Below are 11,057 nucleotides of genomic sequence, written 5' to 3' on the forward strand. Positions count from 1 at the left end.
GTCGGGTCCAAGTCGTTGTGAATCACTGAAAGCAAGATTAGTCCAGCTGAGTAAATCATGTAATCTGTTAGCCTCTTTTTAGCAGCACTGTGTCCTCCACTCAGGATCAATTTGGGTTAAGCGTCTAAGTCGTAGTCATTGTGTCTCATCAAGATTAATTTGATTAATTCTGCTTGTCATCTTGGAAGTAAGTGATTAAGTTTGAGGACATATCACTGGATCAAAGAGTGGAAAACACTAAAGGCACATTGCCAGTGACAGAATTAAACTTCTGATGAACTTTAAGAGCTGCACAGTGAGTCAAAGACCTTAATATTCTCATTCACTCATGGTAAGAGTAATTAAAGCAGTGACTTAAGACTCATGGAGGATTTCTGGGGCGCTAACAGTCCACAGCGGCTAGAGATTTTGAATACGCTGCACTGATCCAGAACCTGGGTTACAAAGATTTTTTTTCCCCCTCAGTTTCTTTTACTAGTAACATTTGTCAAATTTCCTCTAAAATGAAACTTTAAAAAAAAATGCATAAATGCAGAGATGATGTTCAGAGGGGGCAGCAGTTCTATCATGTCTGAATAAAGAGAGCAGATTAAAGTGGCCAAGTGTCCCCATGGTCTCATACCCAGCATGTGTCAGGATGCCACTGTTAGATCAAACTGTTTAAATATACACTTCTCTTGACTTTCAAACATTAAGCTAGGTTTGAATTTAACTAAACAGACATAACTGAACCAAAGTTGAGTTAAACCAAAGAGCACAAAGTCTGCAGCTGACTTTTATAGAATGGCCTGCCCACCCTCGATTAGCTGGACCAGTAAGAACACTATGTCCTGTCCTACACAAGCGACAATCATGTGCCTCTTTACGCATGCCAGGATCATGTATCAGCAGGAATTTATGACACCCCCTTTAAATACACGTGGACACAAGCAGTGCACCCCAGTAGAAACCCTCTACATTGTCATTTATGTGTTTTAATAACCAGCCAGAATGCAGAAATCTCCTCCAATACACTTTCATTTCATCCCGAGATCCCTTCAGCGTGACAGTAAATAACTTGTGTGTCAAACTGGTAACTGGACAAATGGCTCAAGGTCGTAGTCGTCAGTCACACCAGTTGGGAGTCAGAAGAGGCTTGGCAGGAGATAAAAGTATATTTAGAAGGTTGGAATAATCCACCTTACAACAGGTAATCCTAGAGGAAGTCACCTGTGCAAATGTTCTTCGAAACTATTTTATAATTCTGTAAATGCACAGGAGACTGCTAAAGCTAATGACTTTCTGTGAATCATTTCGCTGCGAGCATGTCTCGGTTAAAATATCGTCTGCGGGTCAACGTTCGCAGCTGATTTTGGCTGCCCCCCAACTGCAACCTGCAAGTCTAAGATTACATTTCTCACAAGAGGCAGCCAAATATCTTCCTCAGGAGGCGTGACTGAGGAGACGCGCAGCCAGGGATCTCAGTCACACTCTGTCGCGTACACTTTATACATGGCATTACACCTCAAAACCAGGCCGGAGATTCACTCTGTAGGTTGCCTTTATTTCTCGCTTACTGGCAAGGTTCCTGTGTTCAGGGAATGACATTCTGGTAAGGGGCAAAACAAAAAAGAAAATGAATGGGCCAAGAGAAGAGTGCATAACATATTCCCCCAGTACAACTAGTAGAAAATACTAGTTGGTCCCTATAAATATAGCTCGGCATTTAAGTCCTTCCAAATGTACAAGATATGTTACAGTTAAACTTCACAACATGAACAGTGAACATACAAAAACATGTTAGATGACTTTCTTAAGCTCATCATACAAGACGAGCACAAAGGCGCCACCCATGCCTCTCAGCACGTTAGACCAGGCTCCCTTGAAGAAGGCCTTGCTGCCCTCATCGCGTGCAATCTTCTTCCAGCAATCAATGGTGCCCGTGTACATGATGTCAGCTGAAGGGGAAGAGACAGAATCACACAGATGTTACAACCTCATTTAAATAGAACAGTGGGGGAAAAAAAGAAGAGGAAGTTATACTTTGATTTTGTTGGAGTTTTATTACCTCCTTTGCGTCCAGACTGCATCATCATACGACGACGGACAGTATCGAAGGGGTAGGACGTAAGACCAGCTACGGCAGTCACACTCTGAGCAATCATCCAGCTCACTATAATGTGCGTATTCTTAGGGTCAGGAAGCATGCCTGTAAGAGAAACATTAGCCGGTGAGATTACAAGGCTAAAAACTGCTATGTAAAAAGACATAAAGCTTTGTAATGTCTCTCAGCAAACACTCACCCTTTGCTGTGTCATAGATGCCAAAGTAAGCAGCTCTATAGATGATAATGCCCTGTACTGAAACGTTGAAGCCCTGGTACAGACCCCTAAGGCCATCGGACCTGAAGATCTTCACCAAGCAGTCTCCCAGACCTTTGAACTCACGCTCGTGGCCCCCTTTGCCGACATCAGCGGCGAGACGTGTTCTGGCGAAGTCGAGGGGGTAGACGAAACAGAGGGAGGTAGCTCCGGCGGCACCGCCAGATGCCAGGTTACCCGCAAAGTATCTCCAGAACTGTTTCCTCTTGTCCACGCCGTCGAGGAAAATCTTCTTGTACTTGTCCTTGAAAGCAAAGTTTAGGGCCTGAGTGGGGAAGTATCGGATGACATTGGCCAGATTTCCTCTCCAGAAAGAGAGGAAGCCCTGCTCTTTGGGGATACGAACGACACAGTCGATGATGCCCTTGTACTGCTTGTCGACCGCAATCTGTTTGCTGGCATGTTGCACCTGTAAACAAAGCAGAGACATGCATTAGAGGCAGCAACAAGTGAAGCTCGTCATATCCCGTTTCCTCTTCAAGCTTTCACCTGGTCACCTTCTGAGTTGTCTAAGCTGGGAGATTCCCGTTATTCTACTGAGTCGCACACATTTGCTTTCATGTGCAGGTGGACAGCCCTTTCATTCAACAGTTCACGGCCCCGCCCCCTGCCACTGCTGAGGCCGGGCCCAATGCAGCAGTGAAGCGCCATGGCGCAAACCTTGCTGTGACCTTGGCTGTTTGATGTCAAGACAAACTAATGACCTGTCTTGACACGAGAATAACTTTAAACACCACAGTGGCAACAGACGGTCACATTCTCCTGTCACAATGCCGCTTTTCATGCGAGCATTCAGGCCGGTCTATTACATAACAAGTGTGGTGCGCCTCGATTATGCTCGCTCCTCATCTGTGCCTGCACCAATCTCTGACAGAGCCGCTTCGATTTACTATTTTTAGCCCAGTTTCTACTCCTGACGATGCAGCAGATTTCCATTACTATTAGATTTTAAACCATTTGCCACATGCATAAGCATCTTAATAATTTCCCCTCCAAACATAAGAAATAAGAAGAAAAGCTGCAAATGAGCAACAGCAGTAGTCAACACACGTATGTGACTGATGTCAATAATTACAGTGTCATTAGGTTTTCAGGTGTTTGCACAGGGATATAAGCAGTTCACACTCACCTGGAGCAGAAGCTTCACTCTCTCGATGGGAGCTACAGCTGTTTTAGAGATGGCAGCGGCGATACCACCAGCCAAGAAGTCCTTGGCAAAGGAAATAGCTTGTTCACTCATCTTCAGTTGCTATCAGCCGCCGTCCAGCTACTCTGTTGGTGGGGTTGAAATGGCCGAATCCTATCTAGAAGTGAGGGGATTTAAGGAGGCTGTGCGCGAGAAAAAACGTGAACGTCGATTCTTTTCTGCGATTGGCCGGCTCTAGGAGTAGTGGGCGGGGCCAGGCGATGACCTTCGATTCAGATTTGGAGCTTTCCCTTGTCACTCAGATAAATCGAGGCACGAGATCAGTCCCGCATGAGGGAAAGTTTATGAATTACTTTTGCGACTTTTCAAAACTTGCAAAGTCGCATCTGAACAGAAGTGAGAGGCGCCGTCACGGCGTTATATTATTACCATTCTTATTCAGATTAACCTGAAGGTCGTGTCAAATGTCATTCTGGGGCAGATGAGGCCTCACAGTTATGGTAAAGGTCATCCCAGCTGTTAACGTCCTTTGGCTGCCACTGAGTTGCCCACGTGAGCTGACGTGATACAGTCACCTGACTGATTTCACTCTCAACCTGAGCACACAGACCTTTAAACCAAATAACAAATTGGCCTAAAGCAAATTACCACTACAAGCAAGAGAGGAGGTTGAAGAGTTGACCGAAAATGCAGAAACAAACCAGTAAACGTATTCAGCTATAAAAAAAATTCTTGTTAATATCTTTTCATATAATAATCCGTCACATATTACAGAATCTGAAAAGTAGCTTGTTGGAGTAAACAAAACAGTAGAGGTCAATGTCAAGTTTATACTAGCAGAAAATGGAAATACTTGTAAAGTACAAGCACCTTAAATAAGGTGCATGTCCGTAGTAACTTTAAACAATTGAAAACGGGTTAGACTGCTGACAGACAACTTAAGGGCAAAGTCACCGTAGAGGAATGTGGGTTTCAGCAAACAGGAGGTTAAATCAATGTTTTTACCTTCAGAATGAAAAACAAATCATTTAAACCTCACAAACACTTTTCTTTCTTGCCATGTTAGCGGAATACATCATCAATAATGACATACTTTAACTTAAAACTCATTAAAAATTTTGCCTTCATTCATACATTAAAATTATAACCTGTCACATGGCGCTCATGATGGTCAGAGTTCACAAAATCCATGAGCATTTTTTTAAAAACTATTTTATGTGAGCAGACTATGGCACTGATTCTAATGCAGCAAAGAGCTCCCAAAATAAATATTTATCCTAAAAGGCACATGTCAGGTAAAAAGCCATCGTAAATCATGGATGGGTAAACAACTTTTTAAAATACTTTTAAATAAAATGTAAAAGTCTGAGAGAGGTAGGCTCCTGGATGCCCTTGGATTTGCTGTTGTGTCATTTTTCAGTCTCTCGCTCCCTCTCTCTCGTTTATTTTAATAAACCAGGCATCTTTCACGTAAAGCATCACCATCGATTTCTCAAAGACGAATCCCCTGAGCCAAAGTTCCTGTTTTTCAAGTGGCGCTTGACCTCTTCCAGCTCGTTCGGCCCGAGGCTCTGGTCGACCCCCGGTGTGAGCTTGTAGCTCAAGGGGGAGATAATGTAACCGTTGCGGTAAAGGCAGACCTGCTTGCACATCTCAAAGCAGGTGAAAAGAAGGCCAAAGTAGGGAACAATCTGTAGGGGAGTAACAAAAGACAACTGCATTTTAAAGTCACGCCAACACTTTATTATTTTGATCACAGATCGACAGAGAACTTGTACTCGGTATGCACTTTATTTTCATTAAAACGGTCACAAGTAAAAACAGTTTTGGGCTATGAAGGGATCTGTAGCTTTAAGAGCGGAGCATGCTGTTCCACCTTGGTAGTGAAATTCCTGCTGTGAACTACGCACACTAAACATTGCTTTCCATGCCCCGCCCCTTGTTCCTGCGTAAAACACGTAAATGCTCTTATTTATATAACAGAAGATCAAACAGACCCGTACTTTGGCCATATAACAAGAAATTGCTACCAATGTATAAGTGAATCATACCTTTATTGTGTTGGCAGTAAGGCCGTTCCACAGTGAAAGGACGCCGTTGTGTTTAATCACCTGTATGAAACAGTCGATCATTCCAGTGAAATGGACGTCGACTCCTCCAAAATGGGGAAGACGGGCGCTTTGTGCCTGTTAAAAAGAATGAAAGCCAAAATAGGAAATGGTGAATCAGAGTTTGAAGGTGCTTATTAACTCAGAACCGGGAAGGTCAGAGGACATAATATTGTGACACTATGCGTTTGATTTTATTCAGCTGTCATTTATCAGTAAATGCAAAAGGACAGTCACAGGTAAATATAAAATATCTTCATATTGTTGGAGGGGCCACCAAAGTAGTGCCAAAGATTCAGAGAGCAACTATCAGAATTAGATTATTGTGTTTCATGGATAAAGCACGAGACCAATAGGACTATTCAAACAGCTTCATCTGTAGAGGACACTTAAAGCTAGCCAAGCTAGCCAGCAAGTTAAACTATACACGTCTTAAATCATTACCCCAAGCCTCAGCAAACATCATCCGCTGTTTCCCCCCCATTCTCTGTGCTCTGTCCCGAATTAATGTTTAACTCTGAGCTTTTTAATGACAGACACTACAGCTGAATAGCTAAATGAAGCCTTTACGCAGGACTGTTCTTTAAAGTAAGTGACGTCGGTGCGATGCTTCAGCAGACTGGAAACACACGCCGGCTGTCTGATAGTTGCTGGCTATCTTTAGAGAACATATCTATAGCTTCTGCAGAGCTGGGACACATTCACATTCCCAGCTGCTGTTGAACCTTGTTCTGCTGAACCCATCTAATAATAGGCAGATAAAACCGGATGTAGAATCCTGTCCTTTGCCACACCATTGTTCCCAATGAGTCCTTTGCAGCGTATAGACACCCTTATTTAAAAGCAACATGGTGGAGACCAACGACTCCTGTGATTATAACATTTTAAAACACATGCAGTAAATATCTCTTCTCTTTATATTTAGGTAAATCACCACTGAAGTAATTCTGATGTTAACTTTACATACTCAAAATCATTGAGTGGCTGAGTAAGGTCAGCCCGTACTTAGGTAAACATCTACTGCCCTCTTATGGACTAAATATGGTACTACAGCCAGCATGTAGGCGCATCTACACTGTAAATGTGTTGTGTTTACAATCATTTCCCAATTACTCAGTCAGCAGCTGAGAGATCTGTAGAAGAAATATGAACTTAATTAAAAAGACCAACACAGTATTTCCAGCATCGGTATGCAGCTGTAACACTTCCATTTAACACCTTTAAAAAAATATCTATGGTGTATCTATCTTTATGTTTCTATTTTAATTACTTCCAGCTTGAAAAAACAAAAAATAGTCCTGTTTCAGTTCTCCAAACATACCCCACAAGCAGAAAAGGTGTTCTGTAAACTTACTTGCATTTTCCGCTTTACAGTTTCAAAAGGGTACGAGAGGGTTTGAGCCACTCCTGCTGCCAAACAGCCGTTTATTAAGTTCTGCAGGGGAGTGAAGCGAACAGGAGGCTCCTGCCACAGCTTGTCCAAGTTCATGTAAACTGCATAACATCCGACAGAAAAGGGAACTGCACCTGTAAGGACATGAAACTAAAGGTAAAGGTGGAGTTTCGTGACATGAGATTCATATGCAAAATCTTACACGATCCACTAAAAACGAATTAGTTTGTAGCAACGTGTATACGAACCCAAGACAGTGAGGGAAAATCCCCTGTAGAGGGCGAGCAGCCCCTCGTTCTTGTAGATCTTTGACAAGGAGTGAGCCACGCCGATGTATGTGGGCTGCCTGCAGTTTTGAATGATCAGCCTGGTTTCTGCCACCTCCAGCGGGTACGTGGCCAGAGCAGCAACAACACCGGCCAGTCCACCAGCAAATATGGCTCTCCACTGAGAGATGAAGCCCAGTTCATCCATGTGAAGGTGGACTATCCTGCACACAGAGGAAAGAAATAAATCTATGAGAAATAAAACTCAGATGTCCCTGTAAGACAGTTTGTCTTGTAGACAGTCCAACACAATACATACACATGGATATATAGATACACATGTATAAATAGATAGCTATATATAAAAAGACAAGATCCAAGTGGTTGTTCACAACATCGAAGGCCACCCTGTTTGTTTATGCATCGTGTTAGTATTTAAAATACACATGCAAATGACATTAAGTGTATTCAGAGCAGTCAGACTAGCTCTGCTGCTTTGAAATATTTTTTTCGGACATCTACTGCACCTATTTTTATTTCAGAGCACTTCTTGGAAGCCTCCAACACAGAAGCACGTGAATAACTGAATCCACGTGTGTGTATTTGTGAGTGTCACAGACACATAGGAAAAGGCCTTCTTTTCCTGGAACTGTGTGTACAGCATAGGACACCAGGTTGGCCACTCAGGGCGTATTATTTATGTGCGCACACGCGTATAAGAAACAAAACGAAACAAAAACACCTCATCGGGAAACATAATGACTAATACAGATAGTAGGCAGTAGATTTGCTATTCTTTGCGGGATTACTGTTGTCTTGCCGGCTGCTTACTGCCTGTGTTTTGTCCTGAAGTTACCCAGCAGTGAATCGGTATACATGCCCTCATTTTTGCCTCATAGGCATTATTTCCTCTCACTGGGATTTTTTGTAAAACCACAGGACTCGCAGACCCAAACCAAAGTTCATCCAACTGCTTATATTTCTACGTATCAGAGCTGCAACATATAACAAACCCTAACAAAGCGGGGCTGGGAAATTTGGGACATCTTCAAAGAACGAAACCCCAAATCTCAAATATTGTGGATGTGGTTTTATTAATAATTTGAGCAATTTGTCAAGCAAAAACAACTATTTCAACAGTTTAACCTAATAAATTTGAAGGATTCTTGAGTCTACTGAAAAAAAAATGGGACGGCTTAAAGGTTTGACTGAATTTGAAGTGACGCCAGTGTCTTCCATTGCCATCCATAAGTCAAAATTGGACATTTCGATCTACTCAGTAATAAACGCAATTTCGATAGTAAGCCGAAATTATGAGAAAATAAACGTTAGTTCTACCATTTTCTACCAGTTTCGGGAATATATAACATTTTGCACCTCAGGAATACGATGGTTAATAACGGCACACTACCTGCGAGACAAAACCCGGGGAAGAGACAACCCTCGACTTTAAAACTCGGCTGAGAAAATCCAGCCTTCTGATTGGCTTAAAATGGAGCGTGCGACTCACATAGAGAAACAGGAAGTGCATCTTTAACTTCAGGGATAAAAAAAAAAACAGACCATTTACGTCAACTATTTTTTATTATTTTAGGTCCTGATACATAAAGAATTAACTTGAATATTATTTTTTCTGTAATTTCAGCGTGTTTCATTCCGTTTTACACCTCAAAACACAAACGCAAAGTCGACGTCACGTGACCCAAGTCGAATAACAAACTATTTAGGATAAATTTGGGTCGAACGATCACATAAAATGCTTTGCAGTCCACACAGCGTGAGACAAACCATAAGTATAAGTAACTTTACTCACTTTCTGTATGTTGCGAGGTGAACTGCGTTGTAGGGAAACAACCGGAGGCAAGAGGCGAGATTTCCTTTCCAAAATCCCCTAAGCCCCTCATTCTGGTAGATGATGAGAAAACTTTGCCAGAAACCCCTCTTGGAGTGAAAGGTGCCCACCTGACTTTTAATTTTGACCACCTCTAAAGGTGACGTGACAGTTTTGCTAAAAAACCCGGCGAAACCGACGCACACAAAGCTCTGAGACCTCGTCAGCCTGTCGTCCTTTTTCACTGTGGCCATTGCTGCCTGGCCTTAATGCTCCAAACCGCCTGGCTCCCCCGATGGTTGCAGTTTTCTAGGATTTGCTTATACAGGTTAAACATCTAAATATAGATGGCAAGGAGGTGTCCGTTGCCCATCCCGACCGGCGGTGTAATGTGACAGTCACGTCACTTTGGTCGTTGCCGTGGGTGAGCATTGAACAGCAGAGGGCGCGCTTTGACCTCGGATCAATTATTACGTACAGACGATGCAATGCCGCAAATTAAAGTCCCTACAAATGTGAGTCATGCCTGCTGATTATCAGAAGCATAAAAGATGCAAAAGCATAAAAGTTCTTCAAAATCATTATTTGGTACAAGCACCTTTGTTCTTCAACACATCTTGAACTTTCTTTGTCTTCTTGAAGGACATTCAAAGTTCTTCTTTGGATGTTTGCTGCCTTTTGTTCTGTTCTCTGTCAAGATGATCCCACTCTGCTCTAATAATGTTGAGGTCCACATTCTGGTGAGGCCAATTCATGACTGATAATGTTCCCTTCTGTTTTTCTACCCAGGTATGCTTTTACTGAGTTGGCTGTGTGTTTGGGATCATATTCATGCTGAAAAATTAAGCGGTTTCCAATCAGATGCTTTCTAGATGATATTGCATGGTGACTCAAACTCCGATGGTGCTTTTCTGTGATCATATTTACATCAGTTTTGACAAAATGCCCAACACCACCAACTTAAATGGAGCCCCAAACCATAACAGAGTGTCCACTGTGTTTAGGAGATGGCTGTAAACACTCACTGTTGGACCTCTCTCCTGACCTTCTCCATACATGCTGACAATGATGAACAAAAACTTTCAAATTTGCACTTGTCATGCCATAAGACCTGTTGTCATTGATTTTCAGTCCAGTTCTTGGATACTTTGGCTTACATCAGCCTTTGCTCCCAGTTTCCCTTCCTTAAGAATGGTTTTCTGAGAGCCGCCCTTCCACCGAGACCACTTCTGATGAAGCGTCAGATGACTAATTGATCAACTGAAAAGCCAGATGCATCTTTCCTAAGGAAATAATTTAAAAAGCATCCATTATCCGAAGAAAAACATTAAAAGACCTTCAGGAAGTCTGGAGAACTACTGCACAAGAAAACTTTAAAAATTGAAAGAAAGTCTGACTACTTGGAAGCAGCATATAAATTATTGAGGGGTGGCTCAAGACCCTTGCACAGTATTGTTCTGTAAATTAGTGTAATTACTGCTGTATTAGTGTATACACACATTAATCAAGACTTTTTCGTAGACTTTTTATTGCATCATCTAAAAAACATTAAAAAAACCCCAAACAAATCTGACTTAAAAAGTTCAACATTAGAAAATAAAATCTTATGTTTAACAAAAAATTAAAACTCAACCTGTGCTTAATGAAAAAAATTATAACACTGGGTCAGTCAGCAGTAATGCTATTACGCAACCTTAGCCATGTAGGCTTTTATTTTAAGGCTTTCATGCTTTGAATCCGAATAATTTATTAATCATGGGGGAGAAACTGCCTTGTTATAATGTTCTCACTTTAAATTTAAACATGAAAGGTAGAAAAATAAGAACTGTTGTGTGTTAAAATAAATACTCCAAAGTTGAACAAACCTAAACAATCACATACATGATAATGAGAAGTGGAAATAATCCAGGGGTAGGTCTGTATTCCCAATAACAATCATAGGGAGGAGTTGT

General features: G+C 41.9%; 2 protein-coding genes across 2 annotated transcripts; both read right to left on the reverse strand.

Annotated features, from left to right (window-relative positions):
- Positions 1–1,522: 1,522 nt before the first annotated feature.
- On the reverse strand, positions 1,523–3,683 carry slc25a5 (solute carrier family 25 member 5). The gene is made up of 4 exons (XM_082510170.1): positions 3,490–3,683; positions 2,283–2,769; positions 2,048–2,188; positions 1,523–1,937 (listed from the first exon to the last, which is right to left on the reverse strand). The coding sequence occupies exons 1-4, from the start codon at positions 3,598–3,600 to the stop codon at positions 1,780–1,782; spliced, it is 897 nt and encodes a 298-aa protein (XP_082366296.1). The 5' UTR covers positions 3,601–3,683; the 3' UTR covers positions 1,523–1,779.
- A 536-nt stretch (positions 3,684–4,219) lies between these two features.
- slc25a43 (solute carrier family 25 member 43) lies at positions 4,220–9,554 on the reverse strand. Its single transcript, XM_082510164.1, has 5 exons — positions 9,088–9,554; positions 7,257–7,498; positions 6,970–7,142; positions 5,559–5,693; positions 4,220–5,198 (listed from the first exon to the last, which is right to left on the reverse strand). Exons 1-5 carry the CDS (start codon positions 9,357–9,359, stop codon positions 4,986–4,988), a joined length of 1,035 nt encoding a protein of 344 aa, XP_082366290.1. The 5' UTR covers positions 9,360–9,554; the 3' UTR covers positions 4,220–4,985.
- Between the last annotated feature and the right edge of the window lie 1,503 nt (positions 9,555–11,057).

Source organism: Aulonocara stuartgranti (assembly GCF_965226115.1).
Source record: "Aulonocara stuartgranti genome assembly, chromosome: 2".
NCBI lineage: Eukaryota > Metazoa > Chordata > Actinopteri > Cichliformes > Cichlidae > Aulonocara > Aulonocara stuartgranti.

What these genes read in the sequence shown, in the direction of transcription:
- slc25a5 (XM_082510170.1), bottom strand. Translation starts at nt 3,600, where the DNA reads ATGAGTGAACAAGCTATTTCCTTTGCCAAGGACTTCTTGGCTGGTGGT. An exon ending in GAGTGAAGCTTCTGCTCCAG is followed by an intron (nt 2,770 to 3,489) that starts GTGAGTGTGAAC and finishes CTTTGTTTACAG; the next exon opens with GTGCAACATGCCAGCAAACA. An exon ending in CATCTATGACACAGCAAAGG is followed by an intron (nt 2,189 to 2,282) that starts GTGAGTGTTTGC and finishes TTTCTCTTACAG; the next exon opens with GCATGCTTCCTGACCCTAAG.
- slc25a43 (XM_082510164.1), bottom strand. Translation starts at nt 9,359, where the DNA reads ATGGCCACAGTGAAAAAGGACGACAGGCTGACGAGGTCTCAGAGCTTT. An exon ending in CACCTCGCAACATACAGAAA is followed by an intron (nt 7,499 to 9,087) that starts GTGAGTAAAGTT and finishes CTCTGTGTGCAG; the next exon opens with GATAGTCCACCTTCACATGG. An exon ending in ATTTTCCCTCACTGTCTTGG is followed by an intron (nt 7,143 to 7,256) that starts GTTCGTATACAC and finishes ATGTCCTTACAG; the next exon opens with GTGCAGTTCCCTTTTCTGTC.